The sequence below is a fragment of the Primulina huaijiensis genome, chromosome 14 (assembly GCF_012295235.1).
Source record: "Primulina huaijiensis isolate GDHJ02 chromosome 14, ASM1229523v2, whole genome shotgun sequence".
Lineage (NCBI taxonomy): Eukaryota > Viridiplantae > Streptophyta > Magnoliopsida > Lamiales > Gesneriaceae > Primulina > Primulina huaijiensis.
Window position 1 is genome coordinate 17,399,926 of NC_133319.1, and position 23,921 is coordinate 17,423,846.

A 23,921-nucleotide genomic window follows, 5' to 3' on the forward strand; every position below is an offset into this window, starting at 1 on the left:
CCTTGTGAATCTTTCACCAAAGGTATATTACTAAACATTCTATGTATGTTTATTCTATTAAAACCATACGAGTGCTCAAACAATATCTTGAATGTCAAGATTAAAATTTTTTAAAATTTCCGCTGCATTTAGGTACGAGAAAACCGAGATCCAACACATTATCTACTCAATCCAAGAATTGACATTGTCATAGCATCTTCAAACCTCGAAAAATAGATCAGATAGACGAACTATGCCACAAACTATGCATTGTCAGTCCATGTAATAATTTATCAAGTCCTACCCGGAAACTAATATCTGCTATCAGCATCCTTCTTCTAGCTGTTTGGACCAAAGAAAATATTACGACTTACTATGGTTGTTTGGAGCAACAAACTTGCATTTTTTCTTCAAAAAGGGAATACATAAAATCAAAACATTTATCCATTTTAGTATGATCAACGGTTATTAGCCACACCCTCTCATATTACAACTCTTTTAACCATTTTGACACAACAAATTTCTTAATAACAAGGAAAATGTTGCTCCCTTGATCATACTTGAGGCACTAGGAGATGCGATATGAGATCTATGAAGGTGGATCGAGGGCGAGAACTGTTCATCTTGTTGAGGTTTATCCTTTGAACTGCCACTCCCTACGGCACATGGGGCAATGTGCTTGCGGAGTCTGGGAATTCACCCATTTCAATATGCAATGGAGATGGAAAGCATGGTTACAAGCACCCCAGACTGCACAACATGAAATTGCTAGTGAATACACAAATTGATTGAATCATATATTCTAGCAACTGACCTATCATAAAGAGAGTAAAATACGGGGAACTAGAAAAATAATCATTGAATCAATCATGATGACAGATGTCATAGGAGACACAATGAAACTGGAAAAAGTGTACTTTTTATTTGAAATGGAGAAGAGCTAGCAAACAAAATCAAGCATCAGATACAAGTAAAACCGAATAAGAACTATAGCTTTTATAGGTGTACGAGTGCAATATATTAATAATTCTGAACAATCTCAACTTTTGCTAACAACTCAAGGGAAAAGAAAGATATGGCTCTGTTAAAAGAAGAAGAAGAAAGAAAGATATGGCTCCAATGACAATATAGTCCCGTACCCTTTCCCAAAAAAGGAAGGGAAAAGGGGAAAAGATGTGGCTTTTTACATAGCACATATGAAATATGTGATTTCAAAGTCAATATAATACATGTAAGTTCATGATACATCTATAATTCTCACAGTTGCATTAATAGATGTCATCCAATGTAGTTAAAAGAATCGACAATTTAATGGCTTCAATGATACATGATATATCTTCAATTCTTTAACACGAATATATATATTTTCCATGGATAAATGAATGTGTTGAAGTGAAAATAACAAAGGAAAATTATGCACAGAGAACAAATTAGGTCTAACAGCATAATTGGCATCACTACGCATTTGCAAGGCACAATGTACAAGGACTTAGCATCATATATAAAAGAATTGAAGATTTCAGGCATAATAGAAGGGATTCCTCATGTGAATCCTCTTGCCTAATAATACTCGTTTAAAATGCATTAATAAACGATCTCTTACTCAGAGGGCAATCATCCCCTGGGAGTTTACAATCAGGGCAACAACCATCAAAAGCCATCCTACAAATGCCACAAGTTTCATCTTGAGCATCCCACGTCCAGGAAGCAACTGCATGCCACCTAAAATATATTGAAGAACAACTCTTAATCTATTTGAATTTGGGGGAAAATGGCAATATAAAAGATGTCAAAATCATACTCTATTCACCAGTTCCGGTGGCATTTGCAAATGATTGGATCAAGGAAAACTATTCAAAGCAGTAGCAATAGTTAGTAAAGCTATGAATGGAATGGGACGACAAAAGTCCTTTGACGTTCTAAAGGATGCAATATCTGTACTAAAAGGATCGTCAAATTTAAGTAAATGAGAAAAACATTTAAAAGGTTTCAGGAAATTACAATCAAGTATCTATTTCATTAGTTTTTCATAAACATAAACCCTCAATAGTACAATTCAAGCTTTATGAATTAATGATTCGGTAGAACATGAATGATCAATGTTAACATCACAAACAAATCAAATATTAATAAGCAGATTCAGAAAATCAAAGCAAATCAACACGCAATCAAGTCAACATTACTAGTATTCAATTATTGATTGGCTATAGATACTAAGCGTGACCAGATGATGCTACATATGACAGCAAACATTAAATTGGAAAAGGTAAGATTTTATTCATGAATTTAAAAATTAAGGATACGTATAATCTTGACTTTCATTTGCTTGACTCCTGCAAAATCAAAGACACATTCAAAAACATAAATCCAAGCTCAAATGCTCAATATTTAAAATAAAATTGTGCTTTACTTTTAAGGTATAAACAATAAACAATGCCAATCTTTCGATGGAATATTTCTTGTCAAAAACCGTCCAACCAACTTATCCAGGGTTTTCTCAGCCAAGAGTTCTGAATAATAATGAACTTAACACTTGCTGACTCATGAACTTCTATCTCAGAAAGGATTTCAAAATCTACTAGTTTGAACTCGTGTAGCAAGGAATCATTCACTCTAAACCTCAGTTTCAAGCACTCCAAAAAGAAGTAAAAAAGAGATGTTAAAGGGAAAAAGAATTACTACAAAATCATTGAAAGGAAAGAGGCTAGACCGATTAAGCTAATGTAAAAACTGGGAAAGATCACAGTTTTCACATGAACACAAAATCTCTAATTTAGCAGCCTTTCTTTCTCAGATGCAATTCATCAAACATCTGTCCTTTAACCCAGGAGCATGTAAAATATAAGTACATCAACGCAAGGTGCGCTTCCAAGTAAAAAGACTCAAATTTTACGCTTACTCCACACAACACATCACATTCCACAAGCCCGACGTCATTCGCAGGTTCGCCCATTAACAAATCCACATCTCACTCTAATCCACACGATGTCAACATTTTCTCCAACTTATTCCCTAATTTGCCCAAAATGTCAATCCTGCCCCGTTACAATGTTGGTTTTCGAATAACGCACACCCAGGCGGCCAACCCAGAAAACCCAGCAAACAGATCTACCTAGCACTTCATTTCTCAACAATTCAACACATTCTCAATAGCATTAGGAGAGATGGAGAAGAATAATCTGATTCAGCGCACAGGAAATGACGAATCCAGCAATTGCTTGCGAGGGAAAACAAATGTTTTATTTGATATTACAAAATAAATTATCCAGGTGTCATTTGTTTTAAGATAAATATGTGATTAAGGTTTCATAAACTTTGATTTATCTAAATTAGTCAATTTTAATCTCAATTATTAATATTTTTAGTTTCTAAGGAATTATTATTATTATTATTTTATTCAATGGCAATGAAATTGAAGCGGATTGATTCCACATTGTTTTTAAAAAACAGAGCAGAATAGTTCTCTTTAATTACAACATAATGATTCTTGCATTATATCGCTAAATAAAGTCAGAAACTTCCCCAAAACAACTTCATAAATAAAGAAAAAGGCAAAAATAAGAGAACATAATAATTGAGAAAAAAAAATCAAAGAGTAAGAATAAGAGTAACAATGGCGAGATTTACAGTGAGTCATCGAGAATGAACCAGGGGGAGACGACGAGAGGGAGAGGCGTTGAGCCGTTGTACAGAACCAAAGAAGACGACTCGAGGAAAGATTGCATTTGGATGCTATTTCGATTATATTTTATCATAAATTAAATCTTAAATCTATAACTTTATTATTTACGTAAAATATATCGCATTTCAAATACCTCAATGAAAATTGAGTGAACTTGAACTATTGTATAAACATGAAATAGATGAATTTGAAGTTTTTGATCTTACTTCTATATTTGAAATCAATAGATTTGAAATCCAATCTATTTGTTTAAAAATATGGAACTTAAACAAAAATTGTCAATATATGTTGCGTGCCAAAATTTAGTTATTGGACTTAACAGTACAAAAAAAAAGTGATTAAACCGTCGCTAATCAAATTTCTTTCTCGGCTAATTTAATGCTTTCATACAATGATTTAATATAACAGTATGGAAATTCATGAACCTCGGGAACAATATTTATTGTAGGATTTTCTTCGACAATATTCTCATTCTCAGGGTTCTCTTTAAAGTTAACATTTTTTTAAATAGTATCAAAAAAAATCAAGAAATGTAGTTTGACCGATTCGAGGTGCAACACGAGACGAAGATGACGAAGGAGCATCCATATTAAGATTAGGGTAGAACGGATGAATGTATTCCTATTCATGGAAAAATCAATTGTAGTAATTCGGTACAAATCCATAACAACCGAGATGTACCTTAACGGAATCTTCGTCTAAATATACTTTGTTCTGACATTTTTTTCGATTGCAAGGACAACGTATATTTCCATTTAATAAACACTCATGATGACTAAGTGCAAATGTCACAATCGACTCTACACCAACACAATATTCATTTGTTAGAAATCCGTTCTTCAACCGACGATACATCTAATTTCTATTGTTATCCATTTTATCATATAAAAGAATAATTAAGATGTATTTTACTGAATCGATATCATTTGTTCATTAATTAAAAAAATTAATATATGAACTCGTTAGTTCTCATTGAACAACATAAAAATACAAATTTAATGTTGACAATTAATTGAACATTTAAATTATAAAATATTTTAATAACAAACATATAATATATCATTTAATTTCTAAATAACATGCATAAAACAAATAAAACTATGGGTAAACTAAAAACAAACTTACAATATCACCGCAAAAGACGTCGGAGCACTGCTCATGCGAAAAAATTCACCTACAAGACGACCTGCACTACAAACTAACAAAAGTCATTATCATAAATAAAAAATTGAAGCTAACAAACATACCTCAAGTCGAAACTAAAATCGGCCCAGAGAATCTATAACAGAAGTGAAGCGGTGTGGAGACAAAAATGGACGGGAATGGGCTTCATATTTGTAGAAAATGAGCGACGATTTTTGAGAAAACCGTCGGAAATAGCGACAGTTAATCAAAAACAGTCGCTAATTAGCGACGGTAAACGACAGTTTTTAAAACCGTCGCCGATCTTAATTTAGCGACGGTTTTATAAACCCGTCGCTAAAAATGAAATAGCGACGGGTTTAAAAACACCGTCGCAAATTTTTGCACTGTTTTTTAAAAACCGTCGCTATTTCATTTTTTTTAGTAACCCCGCTGTTGAGTAAACAAAAGAAAATATTGGTAAGTTGAATCAAAATTGTGCCAATTTATCTTAAACTATTCACTCACTCTAAGTTTGGACACGAACGTGAAAACTAGATCACGCTTATTAATTTACCCGAACATGATGTTTGCAGTTGCATATAAATCTCATTTTCGAGTATTAAATAAATTCATTTTTTAATCCAAAAAAACATTGAAAATAAAATCAAAGTCAAAAAAAACAAAAACAAAAATATGCATATTACATGAATAAAAAGAAGACAAGAACTTCATGAAAAAAATGTGTCCAAATTCTCAATTGTTTGCCGAAGATAATAAAATAAATGAATTAATTAACAGTGTCAAATTAACATCATGCATGTGTCTATTAACCGATACATTAATAGATATATACACACATATCTTCGAGCAATAATTTGAATGATATGAAAATATTAAAATTCTTACCAAAACCTTGCAAAACATTACTCCCAAAATCTCCCTTCTTAATTTCAAACAAATCCCACGAACCCTTATATATAGCAACACCATTTCCCATTCCAGAAACCAAACCCAACCTTCCTCACAGATCACATACACTACCATATCCACCATTTCTTCCGTTGCTGCAATGACAAGAAAGAAGGTGAAGCTCTCATTCATCACAAATGATTCGTCCCGAAAAGCGACGTACAAGAAAAGAAAGAAAGGGCTCATGAAGAAGGTGAGCGAGCTAAGCACCCTGTGCGGGATCGACGCATGCGCCATCGTGTACAGTCCATACGAGTCCACTCCCGAGGTCTGGCCGGCTGATCCAAGAGCAGCGCAGCGTGTGATAGCTCAGTTCAGGCGGGTGCCGGAGATGGAGCAAAGCAAGAAAATGGTGAACCAAGAGTCTTTTATCCGAGGCAGGATCGCGAAGGCGGCGGAGCAGATCAAGAAACTGCAGAAAGATAACCGCGAGAAGGAGATTACTCATCTTATGTATCAGTGTTTGACGGGGAAGGGGGTGCAGGGATTGGCTGTACCGGAGTTGAATGATATGGGGTGGTTGCTTGATCAGAATTTGAAGGAGATTTGTAAGAGGATTGAGATGCTTAAGAAGGAGGAGGCGCCGCCGTCTGGGAGGGCAGCATTGGAGCAGAAGCCGGCAGTGGAGGAGTTAGGAGGGATGGAGAGAGCACCGCAGCCAATGTGGTTTCCGGATTGGATGGGGAGTACAAGTTATCAGCAGCAGCAAATGGGAGGACTGTTGGGGTATGGCTGCGGTGGTGGTGCGAGTGGCGGTGGTGGCGGAGATGGGATGATGCTGCCGTTTAGTGATGGTGGTAATCATAATCCTTCCATGTGGTCTCATGGCTTCTTCCCCTAGAATTGCATGAGACAATCAACTAAGCCACATTACTTTATATTTATTTTAAAATAAAAATAATTATAAGATTGTGAAATTTGAACTCTCTCGTTTGCTGGAATTTGTATGTGATGATTGCTTTCATCATTTCTTTGTTGGCAAATTATTTGGTCATATATATATATATATATATGACACATAATATACAAAAGAAATTGAGACGAGATATCATATATGTTGGAGATCCAATTATAACAAAAATAAATTACTTCCCATGTATGTTATTTGAAACATAATTTATATTCTTTAGAAAAACTAAAAAAATTATATATATTGAATAGTATATATAATTAGTTTTTGGTTTAATAAAAGTTTTTCAAATATATTTTAAATTTAGCAAATTTCACAGGTAGCCCAATAATATAACAATTGATAAATCATTTCTCCCCATTCATATTATCATCATATATTAATCGTTCATCCATATATAGGAGGAGGAGAACATTATGTTCAGTTTAATTTTTTTTCTACATATTTATTAATATCTAAATCATATTGAAATGCAGATTCTCGTTCTTCAGTTTTGTTAGATTCATTTAGTCATGGTTAACGCACTACAAAAAAATTTAATTTGGTATTAGCTAGCGACGAACCTTAAAACCGTCCGAAAAGTTACAGTCACCTTCCTATTGGGACGATAAACCGTTGCTAATTAGCGACGGTTTAGTCAACACCGTCTCAAAAATCGTTGCTAATTAGCGACGATTTTTGAGATAATCTGTCGCTAATTATATTATTTTTTAAAAAAAATGTAGTTTTAAAATTTAATAAAAAAACATTTATTTTTATAATCATTTGTACATATTTTTAATAATCTCCTCAACTCATCTAAATTAATATTTTCAAATTTGTAAATAATCCGGAAATAGTATCAAAGTTAAAATTTTCTTCAATAGTATCAAAAAAAATCTAGAAATGTAGTTTGAGCAATTCGTGGTGCAACACGATACGAAGATGACGAGGAGCATCAATATTAAGCTTAGGATAGAACGTCCTCTCCATGAAAAAACCAATTGTAGTAATTCGGTAAAAATCCATAACGAATGAGATGTACTTTAAGTGTATCTTCATCTAAATATATTTTGTTCTGACATTTTTTTCCGATTGCAAGGACAACGTATGTATATTTCTATTTAATAAACACTCAGGATGACTAAGTGCAAATGTTACAAACGACTCTACACCAACACAATATTCATTCATTAGAAATCTATTCTCCAACCGACGATACATCAAATTTCTATCATTATCCATTTTATCCTACAAAAGAATAAATAAGATGTATTTTACTGAATCACTATCATTTATTCATTAATTAAAAAAAATTAATATATGAACTCCTTAGTTCTCATTGAACAACATAAATAGGCAGATTTAATAATTTTAATATTGACAATTAATTGAATATTTAAATTATAAAATATTTTAATAACAAACATGTAATATATATTATTTAATTTCTAAATAACATGCAATGAAACAAATTATTTAATTTCTATGGATCGGAGATAAAACTACTACATCATCACTTTTTACACTTATGAAGGTTTCCACTAAAAGATTTTAGTTTTACAACATCTTGTAACAACCCACTTTCTCTATGACTTATCACTGCCTAAACTGAAACTCTTAATTATTATTTACAACTCTAGATGTTTAAAAATAATTGGTTCACCAAAAATAATAAAATAACCCAATGGTCAGTCTCGATGACTTGAATTTTTGGTGTTGCACAAAATGATCCTTAATGATCTGATATAAACCGATAAGAGTGTGCTAAACGAACAGCTTGAGATTGAAAGAGAGAATGTGCTCGAAGTTCTTAGAAAATATGTAGGATTAAGATAAATTCGTTGATTCAATATATAGTTTCGATTTTTTCTCGGTCCTTCGCTCTTTTGAAATCTGCATATTTACACTGCCTCTAAAATATCTGACCGATGAAATAATCATATATATTCGACTATTATAATAGCTTACAACGTTTGACAAGCTATCGACCATAATAATTTGATCGGTTACTACACATAAAATTATTGAGTAGGTCTCTTGTCAGACGGTCTTACGAATCTTTATCTGTGAGACGGGTCAACCCTACCGATACTCGCAATAAAAAGTAATACTTTTAGCATAAAAAGTAATATTTGTTCATGGATGACCAAAATAAGAGATCCGTCTCACAAAATACGATCCGTGGGACCGTCTCACACAAGTTTTTGTCAAAATTGTTTAGCTTTCTATTCACGTAAATCCTTTGCCATAATTTGAATTAAAGTTCAACATATAACTTATTAAATAGTAATTTGACCTTTAATATGCTTTTGGATGCACTGAACCCAGAAAAAAAAAAAAGAATTTTAATCATAGAAGCTAAATATTGTTAGGTATTTTGAACTACTAAAGCCAATAATACTATACCCTCTTTTCTACTTCAATAATACTATACCCTCTTTTCTACTTAGTAAAAGCAAGGTTGTTAAAGTGTGAAGGTTTAAAAATTTCTTTGCTTTCTAAATTGCTGAGTGCAAATGAACCAAATTACCAACTATTCAGATTTTCATTTCCAAAAAATACTTTTCGAATTAATTTGATTCGTGTTCTTGATCAAGTGATATTTTTGAAATTTATTAATAATATATTAAAATTTTCTACTGATTTTATTCCCATATGCATGGTATTAAACAGCTTAATAATTGTTCATTGAGACAAGGTTCCAGAAAAGGAAAAAATTGAATTTTTTTATGGTCACCCTTCAATTTTGATTGTAGGCTACAGCTGTTTACAAGTATCTTTTTGCCATTCATAATTATATATGTAAATCATGTAAATAATTGCGGCAAATAATTAACACAAAAACTCTTGTGATGAGACGGTCTTACAGATCAGTTTCGTGTGTCGAATATCTTATTTGGGTCATCCATGAAAAATATTAATTTTTATGATAAGAATATTACTTTTTATTGTGAATATCGGTAGGGTTGACCCGTCTCACAGATAAAAATTCATGAGACCGTCTCACAAGATACTTACTCAATAATTAAAAGTAATTAAAGTGAGGTAAACATGAAGAAAGAATCCCTTTAAATACAAATTACTAATATTAGCATGAATATTTTTATTTTAGATTCTTTTTCTTTGGTTAGGGGTTTAATGCATGTCGTTCCCATATGGTTGGTATATTATATAAAAATCGTGATTATTAATCTTCAGTCAAATAGAGCATGAATATCAATATATATTTATTTAAAATAATTTAAAATATGTTATGTCTCATATTTGATTTTGCTCATTAATTAATAAAATTTCTATTATTTAGCATGCATGTTGACCAATGTTTAACGACAAAATTAATAAGAATTTAACCAAAAAAATAATGGGTTTTCAAAAATTTAATACAATCTCAATATACACTTTATTTTAGGTTTTCCCCCTCAAAATATCATATAATTGAGCACAAAAAATACACCCCATTATATACGATATTTGATTAAAATCAATGGTCTTCTTATATCCTCATTTGTATGCTATTAGTAGTATTTTACTCGTGATATGCACGATGTGTTATTTTGCATAAGTAATTATTAAAATTAGTAAGGATTAGCATTTGAAAATTTATTAATGTTATTGATATAATAAAATTAATATACTTAAATTTTAAATATTATTATATAAAAATGTTTATATCAATTTAGATAATGCTTAAATGAGGATAACAATATTCTGTTGTTAAATTGATTTTTTTTTATCTTGATTGAGTGGAACTGTAACTAGTAAAAAAAATATAAAAATATATTTTTAAAATCATATATTATTTTTTCAATCAACATTTTAAAGAATAAATAAATATTTTTGTCATTTATTAGATGAATAAATCTTGATTAAAAATTTTAGTTATTTTTTAAAACATGTCAAAAATATATAAATATTGAAATGCTAATTAAAAATAAATGATAATAGCAATTTACGGATATTCAATATACCAAAATTCAAGACGGCTCTATTTTAAATAGTCGAAAAACATAGTATTATAATAAAATATTATATTATATTTAATGATAAATAATAGTGATAATTAAATATAAAAAATAAAACATAAATCAAAACCATAATCAAAATTAAATGAAATGATATATAAATATAGACACTTGAATGTAGTTTATATTTTCAAAGACATCAAATTTAAATTTGAATATAAAAAATAAATTTAGAAGGCTTCTTAATTACTTAATTACGCATTTATTTCCTATCTATTTTCAAATATTTAATATTGTAGGTAAATATATTAATACTAATAAATAATTTTTTTACATAATTTTTTGTAGGAACTTTCTAAATATAGGCAGCTCTAATAATTGAATGAACAATCGTACAGCATAAGTTAACAAAAGGTGAGACGCTTGATAAAGCTGAATATTAAAAGTTGGAAATGAATATATTTTTAACAAACAATATAATAATAAACATATGGTGTAAAACAATAATGGAAACGAAATTAACAAAATACTTCTTTAATGGAATACAATTCTGGGGATTCTAAATTTAAAGTTACTACAAATATTCTCTCTTTTAATATTTAATTAATCCAAGATTGGATGCATGAAAAGTACAATATATGAAACATGCCGTATAACCATTATTTCTGAAGAAAAGAAATTTCACCAAGTTAAAAACAACTTATTACACAATTTGGACATATCAATTTATGTTTGATGTGAAAAATAGTATATATTAAATCAGAATGAATATATATCATATAATAGTTGATACATATATATATTCACATTATTAAATTCAAGATCAAATATGATAAACAGGTAAAATCGACTTCTTAAATGAGAAAATATNTATAGATAGTAATCTTCATGACAATTATTCATTATATAGATAGTAATCTATTATTTCTAAAAATAAAAACCATACACCTAAATAAATTAAAACTGTACAAAAACACTAAAACAAATGACAATTTTTATATAACATAACAAATTTAATTATTTAAATATTCTATAACGAAGAAAAAAACTAGCTAGTTAATTAGCTACGGCGATTTTTTCCCATTTATCGGTTGTCGAAGAGATGTAAGCCGAGGCTTTCTTGTCGATTCCAGGTTCGGCAACCCATCGGCCTCTATCTTCGTCACTTGGATACACCTTATACGCCTTCATGTAATCATCTCTAAAATCGTCCCTCGTTCTTCTCGCCTTCGAGTTCTTGCCTTTGAACATGCCGAATAGAGAGAATGAAGATTTTTTCTGCCCACTGTTGCTTGCCATTTTTGTGGGATTTTTGCTAACTCTCTCTTTTTTTTTGTGGGAGGGTTTTCTTTGTTGTTGTGTATGTATATTTGTGTTTAGTTGGATCTGAAGCTGGGGTGGTATTTATAGTGGGTCGGGGAGGTGATCCAAGGGTGGAGAATCTTTTGAATGACGGTCTTATTTTGATCTGATTGACGGCTGAGATTTCGTGAAATGATGTTTCTTTGTTAGGTACTGTTGGGAAATATTTAGGCACAAGAACTTGCAGCTAACTTTGAAGACATTTTGGTCCATATCACATTATTGTCTAAAAAGATTGTTAAAAAATAATATTGAAAATCAAAGAGAAAAATGATTTTTTTTTATCCATATATATATATATATATATATGTATGTATATCTTTGTGATTTTGGTATTGTATGTTTGTAAAATTTATGTAAAAGCTCGCTATCTTTTATTTTTTAGCAATTATAATTATTTTTATATGATAGTGAAGGTGATGTGATGCTGATTATGGGATGTCACATCAATATTTTTAATAAAAAATTATCAAAAAATTAAGAGATACACGATTAAATATGAACTTAGATACTATACCGAAATTGTAAAGATACTAATATACATAATAAAATATGCAGTTTCTTCAATATTAACTAATAAAGTTTTATTAAAAACACGATATTTATTTAATAAAATATAAAAGTAATTCATTAGGAAAATCACAAGGTTTTGAGCAATCTCTACATTGTTGCCATGCTAGAAAGCATGCACTTGACCCGACGACTTTAAAGTATGCCAACAATAATTTCATATTTGAATACATTTGTAATGAGAAATTTTTTATGTGACGTGTCTATTTTAATATTTTATATGTCAGTCACACTTTGTAAAACGACAAATACTTAATCTTATAATTAGCATCAGAGTTGATTAAGATTATATAATTGATTTTGTATAAGCTGCAAATTGATGAAATCATTAAGAATGGAATTGTTCCAAAATAATAATTTTTCTGTTAAAAAAGCAATTAAAACATCATTTCGAGAGTGTTATCCAGTTTAAAAGAATAGAGACGCACAAGTTCTACTAACTAGCTAGAGTTTTGTAGTCGATAACTTTTCCGGACGTCGAACTAATTTCGAAACGATCGATTTTTAATACTCTCAGCTCTCTCCAAAATTTAAATTTTTCAGCTACTCATGATGATCAAAATAACTGCCGATAAATGTTTTTTCCAAAATTGACTCATTACTAAAAACTTTCTTATTGGTATTTTTTTAATTAAAAAATTAAGCTTAATGCGGTTGTTTTCACATAACTTTTCTAAGGGGCTTTCTTTATTTCCGAACACTTTCTTCGATTGTAAATCATTGACCCATACTTTTGAATTTTCTAAAAAAAATACTCTCCGCAAAAAATGATTCTTCGTGAGGGGATGTTTGCAGCTTCAAATAATGACAAAAACTTGTGTGAGACGGTCTAACGGATCGTATTTTGTGAAACAAATCTCTTATTTGGGTCATCCATGAAAAATTATTAATTTTTATTTTAAGAGTATTACTTTTTATTGTGAATTAATATCGGTAGGGTTGACCCGTCTCACAAATAAAGATTCATGAGACCATCTCACAAAAAACCTACTATCAAATAATAATGGGAAATTGTATATTATTATCCATTTGATTTGATTTCAATCATTCACGGAGGACTTTCCAAAATAAAGGGAATGTATGTACTCCATAAACACTGTTTTTTCAATTGTTTTGTGGTCGAATGCTACCATTATTTACTTATTAAATTATTTTATGAAGTAATTTTTTAAAAAATATCTAGTGATATCTACGCTCCATATTTTGCTAAAAACACTTCAATTTTATTTTTAATAATTTTTTTAACGGTAATCATATCTGAAATATTTGGTACAATTCTCAATTCTAATTATTTTGTTTTAGCAAAAAAATGTTTAAAAGAAAATTTGAAATTCATGCAATGAAAAGACGGAAAAGAAAAGGAAAATCATGATTTAAAAAATAATAATAAAACTATTTATTGGTTTTTTAATGTTTAAATAAACTTGAATCTTCAAAATTTTCATGTAAAGTGGCTTTAGTGATTAATATTATTTGATTTATTTTCAGAATAAAATATTTTTTAATTTTTAATTCTCTTTTTTTTTTAAAAAAATATCACTTATTTAATTTTGCCATTTGAATAATAAATGAACTTTTTAGTTTGGGATGCAAATAAATAAAAGATTATATAAACTAAAATAAAAAAAAACAATTTAAGTAAAAAGCTACGTTGATTAAATATTTTTTTATTTTAGTAAAAAAATTAACATTACTTGTAAAGGGGTGTTGTAAATTTTAATTTTGATGAAGATACTTGATTGGTACTTTGTTTATTTAATTGAAGTTAATAATTGATTTTAATGATCTATTTATAGTATATTGTAAGGCCCGAGATTTTATCATTTTAATCCGAGATTATTTAATTTATGGATTTTGGAATGTTGAATTAGATTCCATGGTTTTGTAATTAATTAGGATTGAAATGAAATTAAAAAGAGTTGTGAGGACCAAATTGCAAATAGTGAAGATTTCAGGGGCTAAATTGCAATATTGAAACTTGAATATGACACTTGTCATGCAAATATAAAGTGGAATCTTTCATTTCAATTACAAATGTTCAGAAGAAGAACAGAGAGCTCCCGAGAATTTTCAAAGCTTTTCCATCCTTTAGAAATTTGATTATTCAAGATTCGGCTATCAGAATTTCGATCTGAAGACAATTCTGAGATCCTCTCGTCGACAGCTAGTACATGACGTAAGTTTTATTGAGTTCTGTTATCATTTGAAATTATGATATTGGAGAAATTATTATTTGACCATTATTATGTGTTCTGGGAATACTAGACACCGTAGAATCGAAGTCAGATCGAAGAACAAGTTGATTTTGGAATTGTTATGATTTTCTGACTTTATCGATTGAAATTGATCAGATTTGGATTATTGATTGATTACAGATTGTAACGGATATGGGTTATGATTTGTAATTGATATATGTTGCTATTGTATTGACGGGGATATCGGGATGGTACCGTTATACCGTTGATTTGAATTAACTTCATATTGATCAGATTAGGTATTGAATTGTGAATGGAATGTTGATATTGCTATTCTCGATATGTCATTTCAGATTTACAGAGACAGTCTTGAGTTCAGCACTTATATTGCTTCAGACCGAGACTACGAAAGAAATGTATAAGTCAATGTCGAACCCGGGAGAATGACTCGAGTTAGATATAACTTGAGTTTCCCTAAACCACATACTTATTGTTATTATATGCATTGATTTGAATTGATATGCTTGTTCTATTGATTTATAGAAAGCGTGATTAGACGATTGGTCTTGTGACAGAGGTGCCAGACTGTGATAGAGTAGTCACTGGCCCATTGCACATTGTCACAGAGGAGTTATTGGCGGAGGTGCCAAAGTCTTTGACGGATAGGTCAAGACACTAGATGTTTGGTTTATATCGATGTTTGATTAGGAGTGGATTTACTTCTATTACTGAGATTCGATATAGTATGCCAACGTCTGGAAACCGGGATCCCTAGACTAGGAATGAGTCTAGTCTGAGCTGTAGAGTCACGAGTTATTTACAGTTTTATATCGATTTATGTTTTCAGATTTAATACATGTGATTGATATTTGTTTCATGCTTTTATATCGATTATATGATTGCATGTTTTGTTGATTTATACTGGGATGTATTTCTCACCGGAATTATCCGGCTGTTGTCGTGTTTGTATGTGTGCATGGCAACAGATGGGACAAGATCGGGGTCAGGAAGAAGATGAGAGAGATCGTGATTAGAGTGGAGACTTCGGACTTTGATGTAAATAGGGTTTGGAACACTTGACATGTAGTTGTTACACCTTAGTTTGAGTTTGATGTTTATTGTACAAAACTTGTACTATTATACTGATATGTATATTAGATGAATTCCCTTACGTTCCGCACTTTTAAAAAAAAAATTAATTAGACCCTGTTTATTATAATTGATTAATTAGTCCCAATGACGATTAAGAACATGATTAGCGTCCGGGTTCCCACAACAGGTGGTATCAGAGCGATAGATCCTTTAGATTGCGATTGGAGCTAGTGAGCGGGGTAGAATGTGTTTTCTTTCCTGTTTTTGATTGCTAGCATGATTCCTTGCCTTAATACATGTTTACCTGAATTATCTGATTTTGATATGGTGATATGTATTCTTGAAATGGATCAGAACCGATTCTTGATCAGAGGTAAGATGATCAGAAAGGGACTGAGACATATTTATTATGTGATTTCTAACCCTTGTGATAATCAGGTATGCCTCCTCGAAGAATCCCAGAACAGGGCAGTACCTCTGCAAATCCGATGGATGTGACAGCAACACCAATGGAAACCTTGCTGAAGAGATTTCAGTCGTTCCATCCACCGACTCTGAAGGGTACTGAGACTTCAGTTGATTGCGAGAGTTGGTTAGATGACATTGAGATGCTGTTTGACTCTTTGGACTACACTGATGAGCGGAGAGTGAAACTGATAGGACACCAGTTGCATGATGTTGCCAAGAACTGGTGGATTACGACCAAGAGGGCCTTGGAGCAACGAGGTACGCCTATTACCTGGAATGTCTTCAAAACCGAATTCTATCAGAGATTCTTCCCTGTGTCATACAGAAAGGATAAAGGTGCTGAGTTTGCGAATCTGAGACAAGGGCAGTTGAACATTGAGGAATATGTGTCTAAATTCTCTACACTACTGAGATTTGCTCCACATGTGGCCGAGAATGAAGAAGCGGTGGCTGATCAGTTCATCAATGGCTTGAATCCGGAGATATTTACATTGGTGAACACTGGGCGACCAAACAACTTTGCTGACGCCCTGAACAGAGCAAAGGGAGCAGAAGCTGGTCTGATGAGACAGAGAGGAGCTTCATATGTTGCCCCAGCACCGAGACCACAGCAACCCCCTCCCAGATTTGAGAGTGGTAGCAGCAGTGGTGGAAAGAAGGACTATTTGAAAGCCAGAGGAAGACAGTTTAAGAAGTCTGGCAGCAGTTCTTCCAGTTCCAGTGGCTCGAGACAGACTGGTCAGAGCCAAAGTTATACAGGACCTTATTGCAGCACGTGTGGAGGGAGACATTCCACAGAGCAGTGCCGAGGAGTGTTTGGCAGTTGCCGTATTTGCGGACAGCAGGGACATTTTGCTAGAGTATGTCCCCAGAGAGGTTCTCAGGGATCCCAGGGAGCAGAGTCATCTGGATCAGTGGCTCAGACAGGGAGACGACCCTCAGCTGTTCATTCTTTCCAGCCAGCACCATCTACCCAGTCACAGCAGAGGCCAGGAGGAAGCCAGACAGTGAGCCAGCCTCCTAGACAGCAGGCCAGGGTGTTCGCTTTGACTGAGGAGCAGGCACAGGACGCACCTGATGACGTTGTTGCAGGTAACTGTTTTATTTCTGGTTATCCTGCATATGTATTGATTGATACTGGTGCATCGCATACATTTATTTCTGAGAGATTTGCATTGATGCATGCATTGCCTGTTGAGTCCCTATCTACTGTAGTATCTGTTTCTTCTCCTTTGGAGAAAGGTTTGATATCCGTGACTTCGGTTAGATCTTGTGTGCTACAGTATGACGGACATGAGATTGAGCTAGACTGTATTGTACTTGGGTTGTCTGATTTTGACTGTATTATCGGTATTGATATGCTGACCAAGTACAGAGCTACAGTTGATTGCTTCCACAAGATTGTACAATTCAGACCTGAGATGGCTGAGGAATGGAAATTTTACGGTAAGGGTTCTCGAGCCCGAATTCCTTTGATATCTGCTATGAATATGACTCGATTATTGCAGAAAGGAGCGGATGGATTCCTTGTCTATTCAGTTGATTTACTTAAATCGAGTCCATCATTGGCGGATTTGCCAGTGGTTTGCGAGTTTGCTGATGTCTTCCCAGATGAGATTCCTGGTTTGCCTCCGATTCGAGAGATAGACTTCAGCATTGAGTTGATGTCAGGTACAGTTCCGATTTCTAGAGCACCGTACAGAATGGCACCGATTGAGTTGAAAGAACAGTTGGAGGACTTACTGGCCAAGGGTTACAGCAGACCGAGTGTATCTCCTTGGGGTGCTCCAGTATTATTTGTGAGGAAGAAAGACGGTTCTATGAGACTTTTCATTGACTATCGACAACTGAACAAGGCTACGGTAAAGAATAAATATCCTTTGCCTCGTATTTATGATTTATTTGATCAGTTGCAGGGTTCTTCTGTATATTCCAAGATTGATTTGAGATCTGGATACCATCAGCTGAGAGTCAGGGATTCCGATATCTCAAAAACAACATTCAAAACCAGGTATGGACATTACGAGTTTATTGTCATGCCTTTCGGTCTTACGAATGCCCCAGCTGTTTTTATGGGATTAATGAACCGTGTGTTTCAGAAGTATCTCGATGATTTTGTGATTATATTAATTGATGATATTCTGATTCACTCCAAGAATATGATTGAACATGCAGAACATTTGAGAACTGTGTTGAAAATTCTGAGAACTAAGAAATTGTATGCTAAACTGTCGAAATGTGAGTTCTGGTTGAGACATGTAGTATTTCTGGGTCATATCATATCCGGAGATGGTATATCAGTTGATCCCAGCAAGGTTGAAGCCGTGATCAGTTGGTCGAGACCGACATCTGTACCAGAAATACATAGCTTTTTGGGTTTGGAAGGATATTACATACGATTCATTAAAGATTTCTCGAGCATTGCCAAACCGATTACACAGTTGACTCAGAAGAATGCTCCGTTTGTGTGGTCTGAGGAGTGTGAGACCAGTTTCCTTGAGTTGAAGAAAAGATTGACCAGTGCACCGATACTGACTATCCCCTCAGGTACTGGTGGATTTGTTGTTTATTGTGACACTTCTCACAGAGGTTTGGGTTGTGTGTTGATGCAACGAGGGCATGTGATTGCTTATGCCTCGAGAAAGCTGAAGCCACATGAGACTCGCTACCCAATTCATGATCTTGAATTGGCAGCAATTGTATATGCTTTGAAGATATGGCGACACTACCTCTACGGTGAGAAATTTGAAATTTATTCTGATCACAAAAGCTTGAAATATCTGTTTTCACAGTCTGAGTTGAATATGAGACAGCGAAGATGGCATGATTTGCTTAAAGATTTTGATTGTGAAATCAAGTACTATCCAGGAAAATCGAATGCAGCAGCTGATGCACTGAGTCGTAAGGTATGTTCTTTATCCTTATCGACGCAATTTGATTGAAAATTGCTGTTTGTCTGGATTGGTATTTGAGACAGATTGTAGACCATTGCGACTGTATGCTATTCAAGCTAAACCAGAGCTGATTTTGATGATTAAAGCGGCTCAGAAAGTTGATCAGAAAGTGCAGAAATCGATTGAGATGGTCAGATCAGGTCATCAGTCAGAATATCAGATACGTGATAGCATATTGTATGTGAATAATCGTCTTGTTGTGCCAGATGTTTCGGATTTGAGACAGCAGATATTGACAGAAGCGCACAGCAGTCGTTTTAGCATTCATCTTGGGGGCAGAAAAATGTATAACGATCTGAAAGGACAGTTTTGATGGAAACAAATGAAGATTGATATTGCTGAATTTGTGTCAAAGTGTCTGAATTGCCAACAGGTGAAAGCTGAAAGAAAGAAACCAGGAGGTTTACTGCACAGTTTATCAATTCCTGAATGGAAATGGGATCACATTTCCATGGATTTTGTGACGCAGTTACCGAGATCTGCCAGAGGTTGTGATGCGATTTGGGTCGTGATTGACAGATTGACCAAATCAGCATGTTTTGTTCCGTATCAGATGACATACAGATATGACCAGATGACTGAGATCTATGTTAGAGAGGTGGTCAGATTGCACGGAGTGCCGAAGTCGATTGTATCAGACCGTGATCCTCGGTTTACTTCGCACTTCTGGCAGAGTTTACAGCAAGCTCTAGGTACGAAGTTGCATCTGAGTACCGCATATCATCCACAGACTGACGGACAGTCCGAGCGGACGATCCAGACATTGGAGGATATGCTACGAGCTGTAGTGCTTGATTTTAGCACTGGATGGCAAGAGGCATTGCCACTTTGTGAGTTTTCGTACAATAACAGCGATCAGATGAGTATTGAGATGGCTCCATTTGAAGCGTTGTACAGTAAGAAGTGCAGATCCCCTCTGTATTGGGATGACATCTCTGAGGTACCTGAGATTGGACCTGATATGATCCGAGAGATGACTGAGAAAGTGAAACTGATTCAGAAGAGAATGAAGACAGCTCAAGACAGACAGGCCGCATATGCCAATGCTCGACGGAGACCGTTGGTATTTGAGGCAGGAGACCGAGTATTCCTAAAGATTTCACCTTTCAGAGGCGTTGTCAGATTTGGCAAGAAAGGGAAGCTGTCTCCACGATATATTGGGCCGTATGAGATTCTCGAGAAGATAGAAGATCGTGCCTATCGACTCGCATTACCGCCTTCTCTATCTGGAATACATGATGTCTTTCATGTATCTATGCTGCGGAAGTATCGTCCCGATGATTCCCATATTATCCAGCCAGACGAGGCTGAGCTTGATGAGTCTATGAATTATATTGAGAAACCGGTTCAGAGTATTGATCGTAAAGAGAAGCAACTCAGAACGAAGACCATCCCACTTGTGAAAGTCCAGTGGACTCGTCATGGCATTGAAGAAGCTTCTTGGGAGACTGAATCAGATATGAGACAGGAATTCCCAGAGTTATTCCACTGATGTGAGTTTACTATTTCAGTTTCTGTTATTTCTGACATGATTGCCTGTGATATGATTGTTTGAGATTTCGAGGACGAAATCATGTCTCAGAGGGGGAGAGTTGTAAGGCCCGAGATTTTATCATTTTAATTCGAGATTATGTAATTTATGAATTTTGGAATGTTGAATTAGATTCCATGGTTTTGTAATCAATTAGGATTGAAATGGAATTAAAAAGAGTTGTGAGGACCAAATTGCAAATAGTGAAGATTTCAAGGGCTAAATTGCAATATTGAAACTTGAATATGACATTTGTCATGCAAATATAAAGTGGAATCTTTCATTTCAATTACAAATGTTCAGAAGAAGAACAGAGAGCTCCCGAGAATTTTCAAAGCTTTTCCATCCTTTAGAAATTTGATTATTCAAGATTCGGCTATCAGAATTTCGGTCTGAAGACAATTCTGAGATCCTCTCGTCGACAGCTAGTACAGGACGTAAGTTTTATTGAGTTCTGTTATCATTTGAAATTATGATATTGGAGAAATTATTATTTGACCATTATTATGTGTTTTGGGAATACTAGACACCGTAGAATCGAAGTCAGATCGAAGAACAAGTTGATTTTGGAATTGTTATGATTTTCTGACTTTATCGATTGAAATTGATCAGATTTGGATTATTGATTGATTACAGATTGTAACGGATATGGGTTATGATTTGTAATTGATATATGTTGCTATTGTATTGACGGGGATATCGGGATGGTACCGTTATACCGTTGATTTGAATTAACTTCAGATTGATCAGATTAGGTATTGAATTGTGAATAGAATGTTGATATTGCTATTCTTGATATGTCATTTCAGATTTACAGAGACAGTCTTGAGTTCAGCACTTATATTGCTTCAGACCGAGACTACGAAAGAAATGTATAAGTCAATGTCGAACCCGGGAGAATGACTCGAGTTAGATATAACTTGAGTTTCCCTAAACCACATACTTATTGTTATTATATGCTTTGATTTGAATTGATATGCTTGTTCTATTGATTTATAGAAAGCGTGATTAGACGATTGGTCTTGTGACAGAGGTGCCAGACTGTGATAGAGTAGTCACTGGCCCATTGCACATTGTCACAGAGGAGTTATTGGCGGAGGTGCCAAAGTCTTTGACGGATAGGTCAAGACACTAGATGTTTGGTTTATATCGATGTTTGATTAGGAGTGGATTTACTTCTATTACTGAGATTCGATATAGTATGCCAACGTCTGGAAACCGGGATCCCTAGACTAGGAATGAGTCTAGTCTGAGCTGTAGAGTCACGAGTTATTTACAGTTTTATATCGATTTATGTTTTCAGATTCAATACATGTGATTGATATTTGTTTCATGCTTTTATATCGATTATATGATTGCATGTTTTGTTGATTTATACTGGGATGTATTTCTCACCGGAATTATCCGGCTGTTGTCGTGTTTGTATGTGTGCATGGCAACAGGTGGGACAGGATCGGGGTCAGGAAGAAGATGAGAGAGATCGTGATTAGAGTGGAGACTTCGGACTTTGATGTAAATAGGGTTTGGAACACTTGACATGTAGTTGTTACACCTTAGTTTGAGTTTGATGTTTATTGTACAAGACTTGTACTATTATACTGATATGTATATTAGATGAATTCCCTTACGTTCCGCGCTTTAAAAAAAAATAATTTAGACCCTGTTTATTAGAATTGATTAATTAGTCCCAATGACGATTAAGAACATGATTAGCGTCCGGATTCCCACATATATGCTACTAGTTCTCCAATAATTTAAAGAAATCATAAAGGGGTATTTTTGTTAACCGGTAGACTAAAATAAAATACTGGAGTGTAATTAGTAAAATATGGAGTGCAAATTCCAATAGTAATATTATCCATAAAAATAGGATTTGATTTTTATTAATATTAATGAAGCACAAACATATGATATCTCTACCTAAGAAAGTCGTTTAATAAGTCATATTTTTAATATCAAATAAACCATATGATAATTTATCATTTCATGAATTTAACCAGTGATTAGATGAAAAAAATATATATTATAGTCTAAAATTTGATACCAGCTATTTATATTATATTAAAGATTCGCAATTATTGCTCTAATCTATCTATTTTTTGAAGGAACCAATAAAACCAAGAGGAAATTTTGAAAATAAGAAAAATACCATAACATGAAATAGTTATTAGATTAGGTCTCTTGTGAGACGGTCTCACGAATATTTATCTGTGAGACGGGTCAACCCTATCGATATTCACAATAAAAAGTAATATTCTTAGCATAAAAAGTAATACTTTTTCATGGATGACCCAAATAAGAGATCTGTCTCACAAAATACGACTCATGAGACCGTCTCACACAAGTTTTTGTCTAGTTACTAAGAGGCTAGGCCTGTCATAAAATAATAAAATAGAAAAATATATAATACAATTCTAATTGAATTTTAAATTTTCAAGAAGTTTTGGTTTTTAATTTTCCATCTCTATATATATATATATATATATATATGCAATTACATCAATGACTTTACTACTTTTTATATATAGGTATAAGATTCTAGGTGTGGGAGAAAGTATTAGTGTGTGAAGTTTGGATTCACACTTTCTTTACACTTCATTGTTTTGTTGGGGGGAAATTTTTTTATGAAAAATACTATTGAGAATGATATAATATTATTTTTTGTATTCAATAATTATCTCTGCGGAGGAAGCAATCGAAATGTTACCCTAACTATAAATTTTGATAAAACGACAAGCGTTCCGACGTAAAATTTTAATTTAAAATTTATTTAATTTGAATATTATTCAAACAATTAAGAAACTGTGGTGTGGTCTCTGCTAGTTTCACTTATATTTAATTATTGAAGTTCAATTACAAAGTTATTTGCAAACAAGTGACTCTATCTATACGCAACTCCATTTGTTTTTAGTAGGTCTCTTGTGAGACGGTCTCACGAATCTTTATCTGTGAGACGGGTCAACCCTACCGATATTCACAATAAAAAGTAATACTCTTAGCATAAAAAGTAATATTTTTTCATGGATGACCCAAATAAGAGATCTGTCTCACAAAATACGACCTCTGAGACTGTTTCACTCAAATTTTTGTTTTTTTTGTCTGGTGATACACGATACTTTTTCAAGTTTCCAAAATATACA

At 33.2% G+C, this 23,921-nt stretch overlaps 2 protein-coding genes across 4 annotated transcripts; one reads left to right on the forward strand and one right to left on the reverse strand.

The window, feature by feature from the left end:
- Positions 1-361: 361 nt before the first annotated feature.
- Positions 362-4,836, reverse strand: LOC140957699 (anaphase-promoting complex subunit 11). Of its 3 annotated transcripts, none has more exons than XM_073415047.1 (4): positions 3,607-3,802; positions 2,283-2,312; positions 1,583-1,701; positions 362-729 (listed from the first exon to the last, which is right to left on the reverse strand). In XM_073415047.1, exons 1-4 carry the CDS (start codon positions 3,732-3,734, stop codon positions 614-616), a joined length of 393 nt encoding a protein of 130 aa, XP_073271148.1. In that variant the 5' UTR covers positions 3,735-3,802; the 3' UTR covers positions 362-613. The 3 variants fall into 3 exon arrangements, with proteins under 3 accessions (XP_073271148.1, XP_073271149.1, XP_073271150.1); XM_073415048.1 differs by lacking the exon at positions 3,607-3,802 and adding an exon at positions 4,787-4,836 and having other exon boundaries at positions 370-729; XM_073415049.1 differs by lacking the exons at positions 2,283-2,312; positions 3,607-3,802 and adding an exon at positions 4,787-4,836 and having other exon boundaries at positions 374-729.
- Positions 4,837-5,623: 787 nt separating this feature from the next.
- LOC140958044 (agamous-like MADS-box protein AGL80) lies at positions 5,624-6,596 on the forward strand. The gene has a single exon (XM_073415443.1). It carries the CDS (start codon positions 5,856-5,858, stop codon positions 6,594-6,596), a length of 741 nt encoding a protein of 246 aa, XP_073271544.1. The 5' UTR covers positions 5,624-5,855.
- The last annotated feature ends 17,325 nt before the right edge of the window (positions 6,597-23,921 follow it).